At 43.1% G+C, this 24,794-nt stretch overlaps 1 protein-coding gene across 3 annotated transcripts in view; it reads right to left on the bottom strand.

Moving 5' to 3' along the window:
* The window catches only part of nrp2b (neuropilin 2b), a 178,494-nt gene that overhangs the window by 22,397 nt on the left and 131,303 nt on the right, over nucleotides 1-24,794 (bottom strand). For all 3 annotated transcript variants that reach the window (XM_060930179.1, XM_060930178.1, XM_060930180.1), the window contains exons 11-12: nucleotides 13,141-13,218; nucleotides 6,712-6,855 (exon numbers count right to left, since the gene is read on the bottom strand). In XM_060930179.1, the coding sequence (XP_060786162.1) occupies nucleotides 6,712-6,855; nucleotides 13,141-13,218 (222 nt within the window). The remainder of the gene's footprint in view (nucleotides 1-6,711; nucleotides 6,856-13,140; nucleotides 13,219-24,794) is intronic.

The raw sequence follows: 24,794 nt of genomic DNA on the forward strand, positions 1-24,794 counted from the left end.
CCGTAGTCAGCTGGGATAGGCTCCAGCTTGCCTGCGACCCTGTAGAACAGGATAAAGCGGCTAGAGATAATGAGATGAGAATGAGATGTATCCGTCAGGGTCATGAGCCAATCCCAGCTGATTTCTGGTGAGAGGTGGGGTCAACCTGGATAGGTAACAAGACTATCACAGGGCTAACACAGAGACAAACAACCATTCACACTCTCATTCACACCTATGGGCAATTTAGAATAGCCAGTTGACCTGAAGGGCGGTACGGTGGTGTAGTGGTTCGCACTGTCATCTCACAGCAAGAAGGTTCTTGGTTTGAGCTCAGTGGCCAACAGGGGCCTTTCTGTGTGGACTCTGCATGTTCTCCCCATGTCTGTGTGGATTTCCTCCAAGTGTTCTGGTTTCCCCCGCAGTCCAAAGACATGAGGTTAGGTTTACTGGCTACTGTGTGAACGTACGTGTGTGTGTGTGTGTGTGTGTGAGTGTGCAGAAAGGAACTGGCCACCCTACTGCTGCAATTCTGGACAAGCCATGTTTGGTTCACCTCAAGCCCAAGTGATGCGACGACAATAAGTTGACCTAATCTGCATATGTTTAAACTGTGGGAGGAAACTGGAGCACTTGGAGGAAATCCACACAGACACGAGGAGAACATGCAAACTCCACACAGGAAGGCTGCAGTCAGCCATGAGGTTCGAACCCAGAACCTTCTTGCTCTGAGGTAACAGTGCTAACCACTGCTCTGCCGTGCCACCCAGAAGTATATACAGTGGGTATAAAAAGTGTACACACCCCGTTAAAATGATCGGTTTTTCTGATGTAAAAAAATGAGACCACGATAAATAATTTCAAAACTTTTCCCACCTTTAATGTGACCTATAACCTGTACAATTAAATTGAAACACAAACAAATCTGTTAGGGGGAAAAACATAAAAAAAAAAATACAATAAGCTGGTTGCATAAGTGTGCACACCCTTAAACTAATACTTTGTCGAAGCACCTTTTGATTTCATTACAGCATTCAGTCTTTTTGGGTCAGAGTCTATCAGCCTGCCACATCTAGACTTGGCAATATTTGCCCACTCTTCCTTGCAAAAGCGCTCCAAATCTGTCAGATTGCGAGGGCATCTCTTGTGCACAGCCCTCTTCAGGTCACCCCACAGATTTTCAATTGGATTTAGGTCTGGGCTCTGGCTGAGCCATTCCAAAATGTTTTTTTGGGGTCATCGTTGTGCTGAAAGATGAAATTCCTCTTCATCTTCAGCTTTCTAGCAGACACCTGAAGGTTTTGGGCCAAAATTGACTGGTATTTAGAACTGTTCATAATTCCCTCCACCTTGACTAAAGCCCCTGTTCCAGCTGAAGAAAAACAACCCCAAAACACGATGCTGCCACCACCACGCTTCACCGTGGATATGGTGTTCTTTTGGTGATGCGCAGTGGTGTTTTTGCGCCAAACATACCTTTTGGAATTGTGGCCAGAAAGTTCAACCTTGGTGTCATCAGACCATAAGACATTTTCCCACATGCTTTTGGGAGAGCTGATGTATTTTTTTTTTTTTCAAAATTTAGCCAGGCCTGGATGTTTTTCTTTGACCCTATCTCATTGTCCAGACATATGGAGAATACGGAAGATTGTCATCACATGTAGTACACAACCAGCACTTGCCAGAAATTCCTGCAGCTCCTTCAGTGTTGCTGTAGGCCTCTTGGCAGCCTCCCTGACCAGTTTTTGTCTTGTCTTTTCATCAATTTTGGAGGGACGTCCAGTTCTCGGTAATGTCACTGTTGTCCCATATTTTCTCCACTTCTTGATGACGGTCTTCACTGTGCTCCATGGTATATTTAATGCCGTGGAAATGTTTTTGTCCCCTTCTCCTGACTGATATCTTTCAACAATGAGATCCCTTTGATGCTTTGTAAGCTCTCTGAGAACGCTGGCTTTTGCTGCAGGATGCAACTGAGTAAATGTCTGAACTTTATTTGGGGTTAATCAGAGTCATTTTAATTGACGGCAGGTGTGAACCCAAAAAGACTGAATGCTGTAATTAAATCAAAAGGTGCTTCAACAAAGTATTAGTTTAAGGGTGTGCACACTTATGCAACCAGCTTATTGTAAGTTTAACATTTTTTATATTTTCTCCCTAATCAGATTTGTTTGTTTTTCAATTGAATTGTACAGGTTATAGGTCGGGCGGCACGGTGGTGTAGTGGTTAGCGCTGTCGCCTCACAGCAAGAAGGTCCTGGGTTTGAGCCCCGTGGCCGGCGAGGGCCTTTCTGTGTGGAGTTTGCATGTTCTCCCCGTGTCCGCGTGGGTTTCCTCCGGGTGCTCCGGTTTCCCCCACAGTCCAAAGACATGCAGGTTAGGTTAACTGGTGACTCTAAATTGACCGTAGGTGTGAATGTGAGTGTGAATGGTTGTCTGTGTCTATGTGTCAGCCCTGTGATGACCTGGCGACTTGTCCAGGGTGTACCCTGCCTTTCGCCCGTAGTCAGCTGGGATAGGCTCCAGCTTGCCTGCGACCCTGTAGAAGGATAAAGCGGCTAGAGATAATGAGATGAGATGAGGTTATAGGTCACATTAAAGGTGGGAAAAGTTTTGAAATTATTTGTTGTGGTCTCATTTTTTTTACATGAGAAAAATCTATCATTTTAACAGTGCGTGTACACTTTTTATATCCACTGTACAGTATGATGATGTGTGTTGGATAGAAGATTATCTTATTTTGGATTGCACTCCAATCCGGATGTGCAGCTGAGGAGCTAACCACCACAGGTTGTGTATAGGATATGTATTAAGCCTCACATTGTGCTGACAGAGTGACACAGTGATCTTCTCACCAGCTGAGGGCTGTGGAGCACCACTAAACTCCGAGAAGTGTCACTGTATCTTTCATTTGCAGCTCGACTGCTATCATCACAACATCAGCACTAAACATATCATGAGCTACTGAGTGCTGCCATCTCTATATTTAGGGCTCTTTGTGTCTCAGCATGGCTCTGTGAGTAGAACAACACTTCAGTTTAGGACCTATTTAAATGAATGATCATGCTGTTTCTCTTCATCAGTCAGCAGAGGAAACATGAATTCTAGTCTAGTTTTGCTGTATTGCTTTAATTCAGCTGCGTAATAGCGCTTAGCCTCCGCGCTCAGTAAAGCACTGACGTCACTTCAGTGAGGAAAAAATTAGCTCAGCAATAATCAGCATTTTTACCAATAAAATGCTGTTCGTCTTTAACTTTTAGCAAGCAGTCATGGCGATCCCAACAGCAGGAACAGCATGTCTGGTCGAAAGTTATTCTTATAAATGAACTGAAGCTGTTAGCTTAACTACATACTGAAATAAGCTTTGTTTATATCCCTGGTGCTATGTAATCTGCACACTTTTTGCCCTTAAAATCTATTTTAAAAGAAATGTTCTAACATGTTTGATTTAATGTGTCAGCATGTTTTCAATTTATCTTCACATAGTTGCTATTAAGGCACGTTGCTTAAAGATTTGTCAAGAATAATCTTTAAAACCGCTCATCTCTGGAAACTTTGGTACAAAGAAAGAAGCAAGACAGAAATCTTTTCTTCTCTGAAAAATACCATAATATACATTATTCTATCCACATTCACTGGATATGAGCAATCGCACGCTCTGATTGGCTACTCTACTACTAGGCTCTCAGCTCATATACCGTGAGTAGAGAAAAACAAAATGGTGGCGCATGTTGCTGAACCAACCGAGGACGAAATAAAAACTCTACTCGAAAACAAACCCCCCAAAATTATCAAGTATTTAAAAGCTAAAATTATATATTTATGTTATTTACCGGGCGGCACGGTGGTGTAGTGGTTAGTGCTGTCGCCTCACAGCAAGAAGGTCCGGGTTCGAGCCCCGTGGCCGGCGAGGGCCTTTCTGTGTGGAGTTTGCATGTTCTCCCCGTGTCCGCGTGGGTTTCCTCCGGGTGCTCCGGTTTCCCCCACAGTCCAAAGACATGCAGGTTAGGTTAACTGGTGACTCTAAATTGACCGTAGGTGTGAATGTGAGTGTGAATGGTTGTCTGTGTCTATGTGTCGGCCCTGTAGTGACCTGGTGACTTGTCCAGGGTGTACCCCGCCTTTCGCCCGTAGTCAGCTGGGATGGGCTCCAGCTTGCCTGCGACCCTGTAGAAGGATGAAGCGGCTAGAGATAATGAGATGAGATGATGTTATTTACCAGCTGGGGGGTCCGTATTGTGAAAAACCATGACCAAGGTCTTGAAAGTACTGAGCGAGGCCCTCTGGGCCGAGATCAGTATTCAAGGCCGAGGTCACGGTATTTCACCATACGGACCGACCTTAAGCTGGTAAATAATATATTTATTTTTTTCTTTACCAAATTCTAACAGAAAACGAGAGCGCCCGAAAGGGAAAACTGAGCCGAGGCGAGCTGCCATTTTGAATCCTCATTCACGGCTGTAATGCAAATTGCTTCCTCCTCGGTATACAAGTGCACTTCCATGGCAGGAAAAAAACTACATTTTGCCGCCTATATAGTTCCCTATTTATACAAAATTGAGTCATTCAGGATTCAGCCATGTTTTTGCTCGGCGTTAGCAATCAGTTAGAGGTTTTTAGCTTTCTCCTGAAATGTTTTCTTTTATTTCTTCTTCCTCAGGGTAGTAAAACTCGCTTTCGCTGTGAACACTGTCGTTATCGCTATCCATGCTGTAAAATTAATGCTATTATGTTGAGAAATGCTGGCAAAAATTTATAAGATTTTTGATAATCTTATAAATAAATCTTATTAAAAAAGATAAATGTTGACAAAAAATGTTACTATATTTGTTGTTGCTGTGAACGAGCGAGTCGCCAGAGGTCCGTAACCGGGGTCCGTAACTGGGGTCCGTACCATAGGATACGGACCCGCTCGCCAGTCAATCAGAGCGCAAGATTTGATGAAAACCACACCGCGAAAAAATAAATATATATATTTCCCCCCCTCAATATCGCCTGTTCCATACTCCAGCCCAGTCGGTGGTGGTAATGCACCTTTAAGCTGGTTTGCCAACCGCCAGAAAATCCTAAAGAAGAAGAAAACTGCAAAAAAACAAACAAAAACTGAATAAAAGTATTTGATGGTGAGAACGTATCTTTTTTTTATTTTTTCAAAAATATTATTATCATCACATTTTTCACAAATTGCTAAAGTCATTTTGCCGGTTTGTTTACATTCTCAGCGGAAATGATTTTGTCGGACGTTTTGTATAAAGTTTTTATTTATCGAATTTGCAAAAAAATAAAAATGCTCTTTTTCTCAAAATCCAGTGAATGTGGATACAATAAAACAGTTATTCCACTCAATCTCGTCATAGATGGCTTATAGCCAACTCAGCTACGCGCCTCATCTGCTATCAGCTCATGTACGACTTGATTTTGTGGAATTCGTGGAGTAATATCGAGTTAACCCTTAACTCCCTTAACCTTGCTACTGAGCTGAATCTTAAACAATTTAAATACCTTTACCCTTGAACCCTATTAAATCACTTGGCAAATTCTTTTCTTACCGTAACTGTAATAGGTGCGAATAACCTACTGAGTGTCTAATCAATAAGGATCACTGCTTTATATCCAGGGACCATGAGTGAATTAGCCATTTTTAAAGGGGCTTTACTGTGATTGGGTGGTTGTTTAGCACAGTGATGTGCCTATAGAGAAGGAGCAGAGAAGGACAGGCAGGTCGATGAGCATCATTACAATGTTCCAGTGAAGTTAATTACGCTGGGGGAACGTGTGCCCTTTCACCTCGGCTCTTCTTCTAGCTCCAACATGAAGGTCTGAGAACATGTGCACTGAGTTCATGAATCATTAAGTGAATGGGTTAAACAGTTTCAGGCTTTTCTTTGGAAAAAAAAAAGGTCTGAAATGTGCAGTGATTATTCCCTCATGAGGAAAGACGGAGGAAGGAAAAGAGAGAGAAAGCAGGATGCTGATTGGAAGGAGGAATAGGAGAATATCTGATTGTGTAATGTTTTAAACAGAAGAGAATTCTTTCCTCTTAGCTTCTGATTCTGTCATTAAATACGTTCACAGATGGAAAAACAGAGCTAGCATCCTGACACGGGAGATCCTCAGGAGCAGGGGCTATGCACACGTGTGTGTGTGTGTGTGCGTGAGTTTGATGGTTTACATGAAGAGCATGCCCCTTTGCTTCAAGAGGGATAAAAAGATGACCAGAGCTCTTTGCACAGGAGAAAACATGCAAGACTGTGACAAGGACTATTTTCAGACCTCAGCTATTACAATAATTACTCTTCAGTAATAACCCTGGCTGCTGAAACATGGTGTGTGCATGTGTGTGTGTATAGTTTTTGCAAGGGCAAATGAAAGTCTTTATGACTCACTGTGCATGCTGTTATTTATTGCTCGTCTACTTCCTTTACCTGCGGCCACACTAAATTAGATACACAGCCCTGGCTTTTAGAGAGCACAGGTCTCTTTTTATACTGCTTGCTATCAATTATAATCAAATCTAATTATAGATAAGCTCTAAGCAGGATAGACGTGTAGCCAATTGCCAGTACAGGATATCTTTTCGTTAAGTCTGTATCTAAGATGGAAAGTGCAATAAGTGCACCGAATAAGTGGACAATTAATATAATGTTAATGTGATGGGATTTTTTTTTTTTTTTTGTTACTGTATGCAGCACATGTGCATATGGTTGCTCTGTGAGTGAAGATTTTCCGTACCGTCAGCTCCCATGGGCAGGTCTGGACCAGAAGTGGAGGGGCTGTGCAGAGCCCAGTTCACATCACCTGTTGGATCATGGGTCCAGCCGCACATATTTTGCTCAAAATCACACAATCCACCCAGAGACGACACGGTGGTGGGAGCTAGAAAATGGAAGAGAGAAATAGGGAGCACGCAAACAGGTTACACTCGTCACTTTCAGAAAACCTGTATCCTGCCTTCTAAATTATACAATTATTCACACACACACACACACACACACACACACACACACACACACACACACACACACACACTCTCTCTCTCTCTCTCTCTCTCACAGCTTTGATCAATTCCCTCTGCCTCTAACTTGTGAAATCCATATTCCCGTTCCAGAAACTGAACTTAATAGGCCCTGAGAGGAACGATGCGCTCTCTTTCTCCCTCTCCCTCTCGTTCTTTTTCTGTACTCTTGTTTCACACAGTTGTACTTCACGGATTCTTCCTCCGGTCATTTCTGTTTCCGGTTGAGAGTACGCTGTGCGCATTTTGGCTTCCGCTTCTCACCGGAGCTTTTAATTTTTTTTTCATTTTGTGTTTGTACAGTTTGATGTTTGTTTTGTTATTTGAGCATTTTGTCCACCAGTTGTGGTGTAGCTCCGGACCCAGTTTTGGGCGTCAGTTCCCTCCAGGCCTTGGTCCGCTGTGGGTGATTGCCTGTGCTCCTCGCTATGGACTGCAGTGAGCTTGTTGCTCTTTTAACATCGGGGTTGTCCAGCGCTCTGCGTGGTGGTGCTTCTGTGCTCACTTTGTGGATCCATGGCGTGGTGTTCCAAGTGATGTTGCCAGGTGGCGTCACGCCAGGTGTGCAGGCGGTGTGGAATTTATCTTTGCACGTCTTTTGGTGGGACTGTGATAGCTACGCCATTGGAATTACATCCTGACCCTCTTTTGGTGAACTCTTTTTTTCCCCTTTACCTAATTGTAAAGCGACCTTGGGTGTGAAAAAGGCGCTATATAAATTGAACTAATTATTATTATTATTAGGTGCAATTTTATTATTCATTTTTAATGATGTTACAGTGGTGGAGATCAGCCTGGACAGCAAGGCAAGGCAAGGCAAGTTTATTTATATAGCACATTTCATACACAATGGCAGTTCAATGTGCTTTACAGAAGCAAAAACAAAAACAGTAAACAATAGAGAAATAAAATTACATAAAATAATTTTATTTTTATTCTAAAACAATTAATTAAAAGAATTAAAAGAATTAAAAGAAAATAATAAGAATTAAACAATAGTAGAACTAAAATAATAAAATGCCAAAAAGAAAAAAGGAGAAAAAGAAAAAGAAACCAGCGGAATAAAATAGAATAAAATTAAAGTAAATTTAAAACATGCAGAGAAAGTAAAGATTATAAAAAAATGTAAAAATATTAATTATTTAACAGAAAGCATCTGAAAACAGCTTGGTCTTTAACCTAGATTTGAAGCTGCCAACAGCAGGAGCATTTTTAATGTCCTCTGGCAGTTGGTTCCATAGCTGTACTGCATAGTAGCTAAAAGCTGCTTCACCACACTTTGTTTTAACAACTGGTTTTAATAGTAAATTTTTCTGCTGCGATCTGGTAGATCTGATTGGGTTAGGCCGCTGCAACATATCAGAGAGGTAATTGGGCCCTGTACCATTTAGAGATTTGTACACCAGCAGCAATGCTTTAAAGTCAATTCTGTAGCTTACTGGAAGCCAGTGAAGGGACCTTAGAATTGGAGTAATGTGCTCTGTTCTTTTTGTTCGTGTGAGAACCCTCGCCGCTGCATTTTGAACCAGCTGAAGTCGTTTGATGGTCTTTTTAGCAATTTAAGTTATAATTAACTCATTATAGTGAAACTCAATCTTTATCTATGTGAAGTTGTACTGAACTGGAATTTTAACAAAAGTTAATATGATGAAATGATAAAATAAAAGCAGTAAATATGATATAAAATGATTCAAACATATATTTTAACACACTGCACCTGGTTTGGGTGGAAATCTCAGGAATAAAATGCTATAATAATAATAATAATAATAATAATAATAAAAACAAACAAACAAACAAACAATGGCAGAAACTGAATGTAAATAGTCAGACTACTGTATATTCTTCAAAGTAACCTGTAGTGGAATCATTAGCAGGTTTGTAATTTGTTTTATTTATAATTTTTAACACTGAAAGAGATTTCTGGCTGCCAAAATTTCACCCTCAGTCACCCGTTTATACACTCACTGGCCGCTTTAATAGGAACTTGTTCCTGAGTCTAATGGCGTATTCACACCTACGTTGTTTGGTCCGGACCAAACGACCAAACGAACCAAATTTCCCTTGGTCCGGACCTTTTGGGTTGGTCTGAATACAAACCACCGAACTCTGGTCTGGACCAAACAAGCGGACCGAGACCGAGCTGCAAGGTCGGACTCGGTCCGGACCAAAGGAACCCTGGTGCGGATCTTTTGGAGGTGTGAAAGCAGACCGGACCTAATCCGACAGTTTTGCTTTTTTGTACCTCGGGAGCTTCCGTCGTTTGTCGAGCATTATGGGAAACAGAGTCTTGACACTCCACCGCAAAGTGCAAACACTGTTTCGGTTGTCAAGGGAACCTTACAACAGTCGTTCAGTCATTCAGACCAGTGGTAGGTTAGACTACAGAGTACAAAAAATGAGTAGGGGGCAAACGTGGGCCGAGGAAGAAATGCACACCCTTGTGGATATATGGGCAGATGTCCACATATCTGAGCTTTTGGAGAGAACACACAAAAATGCCGACGTGTTTGCTGTATTCAGTGAGAAAATGAAGGAGAAGGGGTTCACGCGCTCCCCAGAACAATGTCGGCTAAAAGTGAAGAAACTCCATCAGACCTACATTAAAATCAGGGACATTCTTTCAAAAAGTGGCGGTACTAGCGACGCAAAAAAGAAATTCATCTATTGCGTGAAGAGCCAGAACTGTCACAACATGATGTGCGCTCATCAGCGCTATCCTCCGTAGCCGCCTTGCCCTTTGAAGTCGTCGTTGATAAATTACTTGTACAACAGCATAGTAATCGCACAATTATGAAAACAGTAAAAACTGGAAAAAACATAGAGCTTTGATGACATTAAAAAGAATAACAGCACGGAAAGCCTCCATGACTACTTTTGAACTTAACGCTTTGTGCGCGTGTCGTCTCTGACCAATAGCTGAACGACCTCAGGGCGCGTGGCTTTGTTGACAGATTTTGGTCTGCTTACTAAAATGTACAGTGTGAAAGCGAACCGCACCAAAATGAAAAAATGAAAAAAACATTTGGTTCGGGCCAAAGCAAGTGAACTATCGAACTATCCTGGTCTGAATACACCCTAAGATTCCTGTTCTTGGCTGCAGGAGTGGGACCCAATATGATCTTCTGCTGTTGCATGCTGAGATGCTTTTCTGCTCACCACGGTTGTAAAGAGTGATTATATGAGTTGCTATATCCTTCCTGGCAGCTCGAACCAACCTGGCCGTTTTCCTCTGACCTCGCTTATCCACAGAACTGCCACTCACTCAATGTTTTTTTGTTTTTCGCACCATTCTGTGTAAACTCTAGAGACTGTTGTGTGTGAAAACCCCAGGAGATCAGCAGTTTCTGAAATACTCAAATAAACCAGTCCATCTGGCTCAAACCAACGCCCATGCCACAGTGAAAGAAAGTCACACTTTGAGATCACAATGTTTCCCATTCTGATGTTTGACGTGAACATTAACTGAAGCTCTTGATTTGGATGATTTTCTGCATCGTTCTGTTGTCAAGGGATCGGCTGATTAGAGAACTGCATAAAACAGCAGGCGGATGGGTGTTCCTAATAAAGTGCCCAGTGAGGGTATGTGTCTAAACTGTGTGTTTGCGAAAACCGTTTAAGATATTGACATGCGCTACATCTGAAGTGAGCTTCTCCAATTAAGACTACAGAAATGTATAAATACCCAGCTGATGTCATTCCTATTCCCAGCTTCTCTCTCAAGTCGCTGTCAGCACTTCCCACCCGGTGGCCCACTGCATGCTTGTTCCAAATAAACACGTTGCTGTGTCGATAAAAAGCTAATCTGGCTACCACTTCAGTTATTTCTGTGCTCACTGTGAATGCTGACGTTCACCGCCTTTTTTTCCCCCATCTCTCAGCTCCTATCAGCTCTAGGTGCAGTCTGAGAGGGTGTGAAAATATCTGACAGGGTCTGAGCATGTCAACACGCCATACAGTCTCCAAGCCACTACCATAAAGATGTGTTGTGCTAAATATCATTGACTGTAAGTCTAATTACAGCATACGGACACCTGAGAAACTTTGACACAGGATGTGTATATACACATGTATGTATTTTCAGCTGTAATTATACATTTATGTATGCAGATGGAGCATCTTACGGCTCAATGTGCGCCAAGGTTAGTTCAGAGGCGGAATGCTGTACCTATCTGCAGGTAAAATTATTATGTGGCTCTACTGAGCCAGGAAGAGTGAGGGAAAGAGAATAAGAGAGGAATCTAAGCCAAGCGGAGCCACGCCGGCCTCATCTATATGGAGCTGTGCACCAGTCCTCCATCAGCAATCAGTCCAAACACAGGGCACAAACGCTGCCAGGCCGCTTAGCATAACGTTAACACTCCTGCCGCATACTGCCGTTCATCAATACATAAGTCTCACAAGCGTAAGCGCAATCTATTATTATCATGGATGCAACACAGGCAGTTCTGCAGCAGTGATCTGAAAGTTTACAGTCAATAAAAGTGTTCAACATGATGCCGTATTCCCGAATTTCTTCAAACTGCAAACTGGGTGTGTCACATCCTGTTTTATGAATGCCCTGGAGAGTCGACATGTCCATGGTTAGAAAATGAAAATAGGTCCATAACTAACGCACTATACAAGGAGTAGGATGTGTTTCTGGTCATATGATTATCTCATCTCATCTCATCTCATTATCTCTAGCCGCTTTATCCTGTTCTACAGGGTCGCAGGCAAACTGGAGCCTATCCCAGCTGACTACGGGCGAAAGGCGGGGTACACCCTGGACAAGTCGCCAGATCATCGCAGGGCTGATACATAGACACAGACAACCATTCACACTCACATTCACATCTACGGTCAATTTAGAGTCACCAGTTAACCTAACCTGCATGTCTTTGGACTGTGGGGGAAACCGGAGCACCCGGAGGACGTCGAGATTGAGTGGAATAACTGTTTTATTCTATCCACATTCACTGGATTTTGAGAAACATTTTTATTTTTTGCAAATCCGATAAATAAAAACTTTATACAAAACGTCCGACAAAATCAGTTCTGCTGAGAACCGGTGAAACGACAGCCGCAATTTGTGAAAAATGCAATAATAATAATAATGATAATAATTCTTGAAAAATGAAAAAATATATGCTCTTATCATCAAATACTTTTATTCCATATTTTGTTGCTTTTTTGTATGTTTGGGGGTTTTGTTTTCGAGTAGAGTTTTTATTTTCTACAAATGTGTTTCTGTTTCCAGTTGAGAGTAGGCTGTGCGCATTTTGGCTCAGCTTTTTATTTTTATTTTTTTTCCCCTTGCTTTGTTTTTCTTTTTGTGTTTTTATAGTTCGATGTTTTTTGTTTGTTTTTTTTTGTTTGAATCTTTTGTCCGTCGGTTGTGGTGTAGCTCCGGATCCAGTTTTGGGCGTCGGTTCCCTCCAGGCCTTGGTCCGCTGTGGGTGATGCCAGTGCTCGTCGCTATGGACTGCAGTGAGCTCGTTGCTCTTTTAACATTGTGGTTGTCCAGCGCTCTGTGCAGCAGTGCTTCTGTGCTTGGTGCGGTGTTACGAGCGATGTTGCTCGGTGGCGCCTGCACGGTGGTTTGGGACGTACCAGCGCTCTGTGTGGCGGTGCTTCTGTGCTCGGTTTGTAGATCCATGGCGCTGTGTTCCAAGTGATGTTGCCCGGTGGCGTCGCAGCGGCTGTGCAGGTGGTGTGGGATTTATCTTCGTGCACCTTTTGGTGTGAATGTGGGTAGCTACGCCATCGGAATTAAATCCTGACCGTATTTTGGTGGACTCTCTTTTTTTTTTTCTCTAATTGTAAAGCAACCTTGGGTGTGAGAAAGGCGCTATATAAATTGAACTAACTATTATTATTATCATTACTTATTTCGTCCTCGGTTGGTTCAGCAACACGCGCCGCCATTTCGTTTTTCTCTACTCACGGTATATGAGCTGATAGTCTAGTAGTAGAGTAGCTGATTAGAGCGTGCGATTGCTCATATCCGGTGAATGTGGAAAGAATAATTATTGATAGCCCTAATGAGGAGAGCTTAGTGCATGCTGAGGACTGAGGACTCCTGCAGTCCCAGCCAGCACTTTGGGAAATTTATCCTCGTTAAAAATACGAACTCTGGAGTGTTGGTTGATTTGCTTGCCACTCACCTGGTGTTCTCTGAGCTGTGGTGGTTTCTTCTTGCTGGGCCAGGGTTGGGGTGGCTGTGTCGGCAGTAGTGGTGGATTCTGAGACAGAAAGAAAGAACACATTTTGGCGAAGGTGCTCTGGAGGAAAATGGAAAAAATGGGTGCAGCAGTGAAAGAAACTGAAACCCACGGCCATGAAATAACCTTTGGAGTTTTACACTGCCAGTGAATGAATGCACTGTAGCCTCAGAGATCAGCCTAGACACCTGGATAGGTTTAATACCGGGCTATACATGATAAGTTTAACTTCTACAGTAAAGAAGCTCTCTCTTGTACACACACACACACACACAACTCCTGCTGATACTGATGAATGTTGTAGCTTCACTGACCTTGGAGTCATAAGTACTACACACACACACACACACACACACACACACACACACACATATATATATGAAAGTGCCAAAGATGGGAAAAATCACATGCTGATACACACAAAGGAGAAAAAATGTACTGCTGAAAAACACCCTGCGTAAAACACACACACACACAGCTGGAAATCAATTCAAAGCACACTGCCCTCTGCAAGTTAAATGCTGGATTAAACCAGCTCTTATTGGCCGAGTGGGAGGGGAGAGAGAGAGGAGAGAGAGAGAGAGGGAGATAGAGATGCCGAACGGGTGATGTAATTAAGCAGAAGGATTAAGCTGAGTTTGAGTAATATGAAACAACATTGGCTCTTCCTTCTTAATCCTCTTCACATCACCGTGCCAGTCTGCAATCATTCCCCACCCAACCCCCCACTCCGAACTCCCACCCAATTACTCACAGACCTCCGAAAGAGCCTTACCCTATTAGTGCCAGCTTTACAGCTTTACCCCATTACTGCCAGCTTTACAGCTTTACCTCCATCACAGCACCTGAGGGCTGCGGCTCCAACCCACATCAGCTCTTTTTTATGGATCAGCAAAACCTGCCACCACAACCAAGCCGCTGCCTCTCTGTCTCTCTTTCTTTTCCATGAGTCAGCATGGATCATTAAACTCTCTTTAGCCACTTTCACACATGCACATTTACACAGGAATTCAACTGTAAATAATCGCAAAGGGGTTAAGTGGACGTGCAAGTTAAAATCCTAAGAAGATCGACACCGGAAAAATAGAATTTAGAGGAAATTTAGGACACATTACCAAGAATCTGATATATTACCGAACAAGAGGATTATGTCTTCATGACTATTTATTCTACAACCTGCTGAAAACCTTTCAGATGGCTGATTTAAATCATTAGCACAATGAAGTGCCAACAGGAGGAAGCAAAGAAAATGTCTGGAAATTAGATTTAGAAATGATGAAGTAGGCTCTGAGAATGCAGAATGAATCAAGGAGAGTGAAAAGCAACCAACCACCAATATTTTATTAATACATGGGATATGGTGGGCGGCATGGTAGTGTAGCGGTTAGCACTGCCGCCTCACAGGAAGAAGGTTCTGGGTTCGAGCCCAGCAGCCGGCGAGGACCTTTCTGTGTGGAGTTTGCATGTTCTCCCTGTGTCTGCGTGGGTGTCCTCCAGGTGCTCCGGTTTCCCCCACAGTCCAAAGACATGCAGGGTAGGTTAATTGGTGTGAATGGTTGTTTGTCTCTATGTGTCAGCCCTGCGATGACCTGGCGACTTGTCCAGGGTGTACCCCGCCTTTCGCCCATAGTCAGCTGGGAGAGGCTCCAGCTTGCCTGCGACCCTGCAGAACAGGATAAGCGGCTACAGATAACGGATGGATGGGATATGGTAGATGTCATGTCCTATATCATGGAAAATATGAACATGTGCATCCTGGTAAAGGTATGCCAATGACATGCATCTATGAATTAAGCGTTCTGTGGGTGAAGCAGGCTTGTAGTACTCGAGTCTGACTTGTGCCCTAATTTTAAGGACTCGTGACTTTACTTTGACTCGTGCATTAACCGCATTCAAACTTGTAAACTGGAGACGAGGACTCGTCTTTATTTTTTTGTAACATGCCATAATAATTTGGCATAAGATATTTATATCTACATTAATTTTATACCAATTTTGTGCAAGAGAATGCACATTGACTTGTCCAGGGTGTACCCTGCCTTTCGCCCGTAGTCAGCTGGGATAGGCTCCAGCTTGCCTGCGACCCTGTAGAAGGATAAAGCAGCTACAGATAATGAGATGAGATGAGAATGCACATTCACCTGTTCATACGTCATGTTCAGGAACAAACTAACATCACATCACACACATCACATTATCTCTAGCCGCTTTATCCTTCTACAGGGTCGCAGGCAAGCTGGAGCCTATCCCAGCTGACTACGGGCGAAAGGCGGGGTACACCCTGGACAAGTCGCCAGGTCATCACAGGGCTGACACATAGACACAGACAACCATTCACACTCACATTCACACCTACGGTCAATTTAGAGTCACCAGTTAACCTAACCTGCATGTCTTTGGACTGTGGGGGAAACCGGAGCACCCGGAGGAAACCCACGCGGACACGGGGAGAACATGCAAACTCCACACAGAAAGGCCCTCGCCGGCCCCGGGGCTCGAACCCAGGACCTTCTTGCTGTGAGGCGACAGCGCTAACCACTACACCACCGTGCCCAAACTAACATTAATGGCGCTAAAATGCTTGGAAAGAAGCCCCAGGATTGTCCGCTTTGCTTCTAGACTTCTCATGCAGTGGGGAAAAATGCACTGCTCTGTGTTCCATATGTAGAAGAACTATCGAGGAGACGACGGGGACAACCTCGAACTTCAATCGTCATTTGGCAAGACTCCACCCAGAGAAGGAAGCGATACGCTATGTTCATTGCCCTGTTGATAGTGGGTGGGGCTTGCTGAGCGATGAACTAGCTAGTGTTAATCCTCTCTCATGTTATTTGCCCTGTTGAAAGTGGGCGGGGCTTGCTGAGCTATGAACAAGCTTTTTATCTGTAGCCTATTAACTAAAACGGGGCAGTCGAGCAGTAACGTTAGTCCAACACAGCAGCAGAGACGGTTTCACATAAAGGCAGCAACAGCCACCGTCAAATGGTGCGGTTGGAGTCTTGTTCTCGGACTCGACTCGGATCAAAAGTGGACTCGACTCAAAATGACTTGGACTTGACTCAGACTGGAACACTGGGGACTCGAGACTGAACCCGGACTCCAGGTTTAGTGACTCGACTACAACACTGGTGCGAAGACACTAGATTTTGTGTTTTTTCACCACTGATAAAGGCTCACATCCTGATCACTCTTTACTCATCTTTCCATCCTTATATCACTACAGGTGCATGAAACATCCAATTGTACTATTTTAATTCAGTCCCGCCATCCTTCATTCTTTCAGACATAAAAAAAACAACAGGTAATTGACTAATGATTGTCAGCTCTTAGTTCCATTAGTGTCATTACTCTTTACAATTCACTGCTTAATTGGCAAATACGTGCACAGCACTAGTAATTCACCTGGCACTTCTCTGGAACATGAAAGAAGAGGGCAGCTATGTAAATATATTATTAATATCTATAACCAGGAGGGGACATGAAAGAGGAGCCCCAGCTGACTGGGTTTCTGACATTAAAGTCCATTAATTTGATGCCCTTTACAAATGCAATTAACCCACAGCAAGAGCTGCATCTTGGGGAAGTGAGCTCAAACACACACACACACACCCTCTCAACATTTGTAATTAGTAAGGACAAGTATGTGCCATCATACACGCCCCCTGTAGGATTCTCATACCCCTGACCCCTCTTCGTGTAAAGGTCACATGTATTCAGCATATAAACACAAAGCTCTCTCAGTGGTGACAGGAGAGCAGAGAAACACAGCCATGACAGATCTATAACTTCTACTGAAAATACACCTAGGACTTTATATACCGTATATACAGTACCAATCAAAAGTTTGGAAATACTTACTCATTCATATGTTTTTATTTATTTTCACTATTTTCTACATTGTGGGGTGGCACGGTGGTGTAGTGGTTAGCGCTGTCGCCTCACAGCAAGAAGGTCCGGGTTCGAGCCCCGTGGCCCTTTCTGTGTGGAGTTTGCATGTTCTCCCCGTGTCCGCGTGGGTTTCCTCCGGGTGCTCCGGTTTCCCCCACAGTCCAAAGACATGCAGGTTAGGTTAACTGGTGACTCTAAATTGACCGTAGGTGTGAATGTGAGTGTGAATGGTTGTCTGTGTCTATGTGTCAGCCCTGTGATGACCTGGCGACTTGTCCAGGGTGTACCCCGCCTTTCGCCCGTAGTCAGCTGGGATAGGCTCCAGCTTGCCTGCGACCCTGTAGAACAGGATAAAGCGGCTAGAGATAACGAGATGAGATGAGATTTTCCTGGTCAATAAAAGAAAATCAGAGCACGGCAAACATGTAGATGGTGTTAAATTGCTTCCATCCCCTACTACACATTTTAGAGACAGGTTACCAATGGTCGTTACCACCATTACTCTTCATTCAATACTTTTCCAGTTTACTGACAACTGATGGTAGTAATGGGTGTTGGTCATCTGTGTCTACATATAATGTTTATCAGCAGTTAAAATGTTTAGGGAAGCGAAACCAGAAATCGCCGGGTAACTACAGTTGTCGCTGTATAAACGGTGACTCCCAGTATCACCTCCCTAAATTATCATGATAATGGAGGAAGCTTTCCTACATGCAAACATTAAAAACTTAAAAAACAAACAAACAAAATAAAAACCCCACAAATGCTTACCTATGCAGTCTTTGAATCGAGAAACATTTTTTTTTTTTCGCTAGCTGAGAGAAATGGTCTGCCACAGTCGGGGGGATGTTGTGTTCTACGAGAAATTGGCAGAACATAACTTCTGCAGCCGTCACAGAAGTCTGGGCAGTCCGAGCCGATGTACTTAAATGACCGAGAAAACCACGTGCAACTCTAAAACCACATAAATCGAAAATAGTTCTGTTTCATTGGGCATGCGTGTTTGAAAAAATAAATGGTGGATGCTAAGAAAATTTTCTCGGAGTAACGGAAAAAATCTCTGATACAAAACGTAATTTTCCCGTATGAAAATCAGTGTATGCCGCATTCGCCAAAAAATTGCATTTTCCCGTACAAAATACGGGAAAACCGTATAACTTGACATGTATGAAGATGTGCCATTTTGTTGATGCTCAGACCCAGTCATCTAGCCATCACAATTTGGCCCTTGTCAGTCACTCAGATCCTTACAATTGCCCATTTTTCCCCACTTTCAACACATCAACTTTGAGAACTGACTGTTCTCTTGCTGCCTAATATATCCCACTCCTTGACAGGTGACACTGTACTGAGATAATCAATATAATTCACTTCATCTGTCAGTGGTCATACTGTTATGGCTGATCGGTGTACAACCCCGATTCCAAAAAAGTTGGGACAAAGTTCAAATTGTAAATAAAAACGGAATGCAATGATGTGGAAGTTTCAAAATTCCATATTTTATTCAGAATAGAACATAGATGACGTATCAAATGTTTAAACTGAGAAAATGTATCATTTAAAGAGAAAAATTAGGTGATTTTAAATTTCATGACAACAACACATCTCAAAAAAGTTGGGACAAAGCCATGTTTACCACTGTGAGACATCCCCTTTTCTCTTTACAACAGTCTGTAAACATCTGGGGACTGAGGAGACAAGTTGCTCAAGTTTAGGGATAGGAATGTTAACCCATTCTTGTCTAATGTAGGATTCTAGTTGCTCAACTGTCTTCGGTCTTTTTTGTCGTCTCTTCCGTTTTATGATGCGCCAAATGTTTTCTATGGGTGAAAGATCTGGACTGCAGGCTGGCCAGTTCAGTACCCGGACCCTTCTTCTACGCAGCCATGATGCTGTAATTGATGCAGTATGTGGTTTGGCATTGTCATGTTGGAAAATGCAAGGTCTTCCCTGAAAGAGACGTCGTCTGGATGGGAGCATATGTTGCTCTAGAACCTGGATATACCTTTCAGCATTGATGGTGTCTTTCCAGATGTGTAAGCTGTCCATGCCACACGCACTAATGCAACCCCATACCATCAGAGATGCAGGCTTCTGAACTGAGCTCTGATAACAACTTGGGTCGTCCTTCTCCTCTTTAGTCCGAATGACACGGCGTCCCTGATTTCCAGAAAGAACTTCAAATTTTGATTTGTCTGACCACAGAACAGTTTTCCACTTTGCCACAGTCCATTTTAAATGAGCCTTGGCCCAGAGAAGACGTCTGCGCTTCTGGATCATGTTTAGATACGGCTTCTTCTTTGAACTATAGAGTTTTAGCTGGCAACGGCGGATGGCACGGTGAATTGTGTTCACAGATAATGTTCTCTGGAAATATTCCTGAGCCCATTTTGTGATTTCCAATACAGAAGCATGCCTGTATGTGATGCAGTGCCGTCTAAGGGCCCGAAGATCACGGGCACCCAGTATGGTTTTCTGGCCTTGACCCTTACGCACAGAGATTCTTCCAGATTCTCTGAATCTTTTGATGATATTATGCACTGTAGATGATGATATGTTCAAACTCTTTGCAATTTGACACTGTCGAACTCCTTTCTGATATTGCTCCACTATTTGTCGGCGCAGAATTAGGGGGATTGGTGATCCTCTTCCCATCTTTACTTCTGAGAGCCGCTGCCACTCCAAGATGCTCTTTTTATACCCAGTCATGTTAATGACCTATTGCCAATTGACCTAATGAGTTGCAATTTGGTCCTCCAGCTGTTCCTTTTTTGTACCTTTAACTTTTCCAGCCTCTTATTGCCCCTGTCCCAACTTTTTTGAGATGTATTGCTGTCATGAAATTTCAAATGAGCCAATATTTGGCATGAAATTTCAAAATGTCTCACTTTCGACATTTGATATGTTGTCTATATTCTATTGTGAATACAATATCAGTTTTTGAGATTTGTAAATTATTGCATTCTGTTTTTATTTACAATTTGTACTTTGTCCCAACTTTTTTGGAATCGGGGTTGTACATGTAAGCATGTGGTTAACAAAAAATGTTTAAAAAAAACAAAATCTCATCTCATCTCATTATCTGTAGCCGCTTTATCCTGTTCTACAGGGTCGCAGGCGGGCTGGAGCCTATCCCAGCTGACTACGGGCGAAAGGCGGGGTACACCCTGGACAATTCACCAGGTCATCACAGGGCTGACACATAGACACAGACAACCATTCAAACTCACATTCACACCTACGGTCAATTTAAAGTCACCAGTTAACCTAACCTGCATGTCTTTGGACTGTGGGGGAAACCGGAGCACCCGGAGGAAACCCACGCAGACACGGGGAGAACATGCAAACTCCACACAGAAAGGCCCTCGCCGGCCACGGGGCTCGAACCCGGACCTTCTTGCTGTGAGGCGACAACGCTAACCACTACACCACCGTGCCCCCCCCCCCCCCCCCCCCCCCCAAAAAAAAATATATATATATATATGTTTCATATTTCAGATTCTTCAAAGTAGCCATCATTTACCTTGATGACACTTTGCACACTATTGCCATTATCTTAACCAGCTTCATGAGGTAGTCACCTGGAATGCTTTTCAATTAACAGTCGTGCCTCGTCAAAAGTTAATTAGTGCAATTTCTTGCCTTCTTAATGCGTTTGAGATCAAACAGTAAATAGTAAATAATAAAAATACAGTAAATAGCCCTATTCCGCTACTGTAGTAATCCATATTATATCAAGAACCGCTCAGCTAAGTAAAGAGAAACGACATCCATCATTACTTTAAGACATGAAGTGTCTTTTAATGAATAAACATAAATAAAAAACATCAAATTAGAAGGTGTGTCTAAATTTTTCACTGGTACTGCATGTATAATGGACAGCTTATCCATTATAAGCACCATGTACATCTCAGACACAGCTATACCAATAACAGTCGACTCAGAATTTCAAACCGATGCAGGATTCCTTTAGTTTTACATTCATCGTTCAACTGTGCCTTATACATAACTACCTATTAGCTTCATGCCAATGCTCTGGCAAATATATTTGTAGTTCTAGAGTGGAATATACACATGATATTTCATACAAGTGAAGGTGAACACGCCCTTTTATCACCAAAACTTTCCACCCCTTTTCCTGTTTTTTCTTTTTGTCATTGTTTGTTGAGACATTTGTATAGTGCATGCAGCCATTTTCTGTACATAAGTTTAAAACCTGTTACTCCAACTCAAGAGATATTCAAATAAAATTTCTGAAGCTCCAGCTACATAAAATAAAGTATAAAGAATCGGATAAGCAACTAATATGGCTGAATGGCGTGTAACAGAGCAGTATGGGAACTGAACAATTACAGTTTAATGCTTAACCAAAGTGATTATTCCATGTTTTGGTTCACATTGGCACTTCACATCATCACTTTTAACTGACAGCAAAGAATATATGCATGCGTTCTGTCCAATTGTTAATGAATGTTCTGTTTTGTCGTTGAAATCAAGTCAGCCCAGAGGGTAAGTGAAATTTAAAAAAAAATCTACGGAAATCTGATGGCAAAAACAGAGGATCAACAGAAAATCCACAGCAACACATGTGAGTGAGGCTTAATTTACATGCATGGGCTGATAGTGGGGACATCCTTGCTCATGTGGGGGTTGAGACCTTGTTCAACCCCACACCCCCGCAATCCTGAGATGGGGTAACAGCATTAAAATGCATATCACGGGTAAATTCAGGAGCAAGATCAATGTAATTCTCCTATTTTATATTAAACTTTGGTCAAATATCTGTAACATTTTGCATTTTGTGCAATTTTTTTTTACCTTGTGCAATACCAGAAAAATTCAGTTGAAATCAAGCCATTTGAGGCGAATTGCTCCGCCTCTGAAAAAACTTGGCATTTGGATTTCCCGGCAAACACTGATTTTTGTGACGTCACGTGCGGGACGCCTCCCTCTGAATCCTATGTCAGCGCTGGTTTGTTTACGAGAAAACGACCTGGTGGTTTTCTGCAAATTTCTTCAACGTTATCGCGTAATTATTAAAATGGTTAACAGATGTATCGTAGGAGGGTGTAGCAACGCCAATCTTGATGGGATTAGTACTCATCGTTTTCCAAAAGACCGGACAATGAGAGAGAAATGGGAGCGCTTCATGCGAGGCACCCTGAAGCTGAGGACCAAGCAGAGCTGAGAAAAAGACCAAGAAAATCGGCAATTCACAAGTTGACTGTTGCCAAGGTAGGAAATAAGAGAGACGATACTCTAAATTAGGTGTTCCTGTGTTTGTGTGGTACACGGATAATGTTATTTTTTGACACACACAAAAGTAAACAACACGAAAGAGCTGGGCGATAATACACTTACTTAGATTAGATTAGATTAGATTAGATTAGATTAGATTAGATTAGATTAGATTAGATTAGATTAGATAGAACTTTATTGATCCCTTTGGGAGGGTTCCCTCAGGGAAAGTAAAATGATACAGTCCACAGCCTGGTAAAAAGCAGCCAAAGTAGAGTCCAAAGTAGCGTGATTAAAGTCCCCAGAAATGATCATAAATGCCTCAGGGTGCTGTGTCTGCAGCCTTGCTGTGACAGAGCGAATCCTCTCACATGCAGCGGCTGCGTCTGCCCTCGGAGGGATGTAAACACAGATGGTGATGCTAGCAGCTCCAAGTCCGGGCAACATAAGACTGTCTTTACGGAGAAATGTCCCGGGTTATGCCAGCGGTTGTTCACGTAAATGATGAGTCCCCCACCTTTGCCTTTCCCGCATGCTTTAGTGTCTCTGTCGGCTCTCACAGCAGTGAATCCCCGCAGGTCCACGTTAGCATCCGGTACAAGGTGTGTTAGCCATGTCTCCATAAAAATAAATAAGCTGCTCTCCCAGTAAATCCGCTGGTTGTTCAGTGCAGATAGCTCGTCGACCTTATTCGGCAGCGAGTTCACATTCCCCATGATAATGGAGGGAATGGATGGTTTGTAGCACCGCCGGTTGTCTGCTAGCCTAGCCTTTAGCTTAGCCCTGGCTTTGCAGCCCCTGGGTTTCCTCCTCAGCTCGGCTGGGATGGGGTGTCGTATCCTGGCTCGTCCCATTGTTTTCAGGGCCAGCAGCTTCTCTCTCTCGAATAAGCGAGAAAACTGGCTCCTGGTTGCGTGTTAAAGTTAAAAATATCCATGGGATATGAAGAAAAACACACTATGTCTTCGTAAGACGAGCAGAAAAGTAAAAAGGGGGGAAAAAAGAGGTTTAAAGAGCTAGAAACTCCAGAGCTACTGGAGAGGCAGCCGTCTCACACAGCGCCCAAGGTCACATTTTCCTTCATATGTATCAAGGGATATGCGTGTCAGGGCCTGAGATCTTGGGACCTGTCAAACACATTAAATGTATATACAACCCTGCTTAGCCGATTCCATGTGCGTAGTTTATGAAATCTTTCTCCTACAGTAGCCAGTACTCTTCTAAATGAAGAAATATATAAATACATAATAGTAATTAGAAAAAATATGATTTATGTAGGGCGGCACGGTGGTGTAGTGGTTAGCGCTGTCGCCTCACAGCAAGAAGGTCTGGGTTCGAGCCCTGTGGCCAGCGAGGGCCTTTCTGTGCGGAGTTTGCATGTTCTCCCCGTGTCTGCGTGGGTTTCCTCCGGGTGCTCCGGTTTCCCCCACAGTCCAAAGACATGCAGGTTAGGTTAACTGGTGACTCTAAATTGACCGTAGGTGTGAATGTGAGTGTGAATGGTTGTCTGTGTCTATGTGTCAGCCCTGTGATGATCTGGCGACTTGTCCAGGGTGTACCCCGCCTTTCGCCCATAGTCAGCTGGGATAGGCTCCAGCTTGCCTGCGACCCTGCAGAACAGGATAAAGCGGCTAGAGATAATGAGATGAGATGAGATGATTTATGTAACAATAGCTAGATGAGCATTGATACATGAATCCATGGGTTTAGAAGCTCGGGCGACAATTCCATATTTCAATGCAAAATCACTCGCTGCTAAACTTGGTCTACACAGACTGTGCACTGAATCCATGCAAGCTCTCGCAGCCTGCTGGCAGATCCGCACGTGACGTCACGAATCTGGCTCCAGAGTCCCTTGGGATTTTTCCAGACGCATTTTGTTATTTTATTTTTTTCTGCTGTAGACAGATGGCCTTGTGCAAAATTACCTTTCTGGATGAGTGTGTAAAGGGACATACTTTTATATAAAAAAACCACGAAATTGGTCCAGGATATGCACTTTAACCCTTAACTAGCCTCTCTGCCTCTATGAGTACTGCCTCAGCAGGAGAGTGAAAGAAAGGTGCGTAAGGATTATGCAGAAAGCCTTCGACTAAATCTGCACCTCTGGCAAGCAGGAAGACAGGTGGAGAGAGAAACACTCGATGCCTGTGTGCAGACTCTGGCAGCAGATGCTCCATGACTGAATAATCTGCTCTGTTCCCAGAAACGAGTGCAGACTAATCAGGTCAGCACATGAGGAGTGGGACAGAAAATCAGAAACCGATGTATAAATAGAAGTAAACAAGAAGAGAGAAAAGTGTTTGGGAGAGGGTATGAAAGATCAGCTGCATGAGATTCGGGGAAAACCCGTAGTGCATGCGCTCGCTCGCTCTCTCACACACACCCTAATTAAGTACTCTCTCTAAAGGAGAGAAAAACAAAGCTTCTTGGTCTCCAGGATTCAATAACAAACAAATTTCCAAAAGCAC

This window comes from Neoarius graeffei, chromosome 9, assembly GCF_027579695.1.
Source record: "Neoarius graeffei isolate fNeoGra1 chromosome 9, fNeoGra1.pri, whole genome shotgun sequence".
NCBI classification, from domain to species: Eukaryota; Metazoa; Chordata; class Actinopteri; order Siluriformes; family Ariidae; genus Neoarius; species Neoarius graeffei.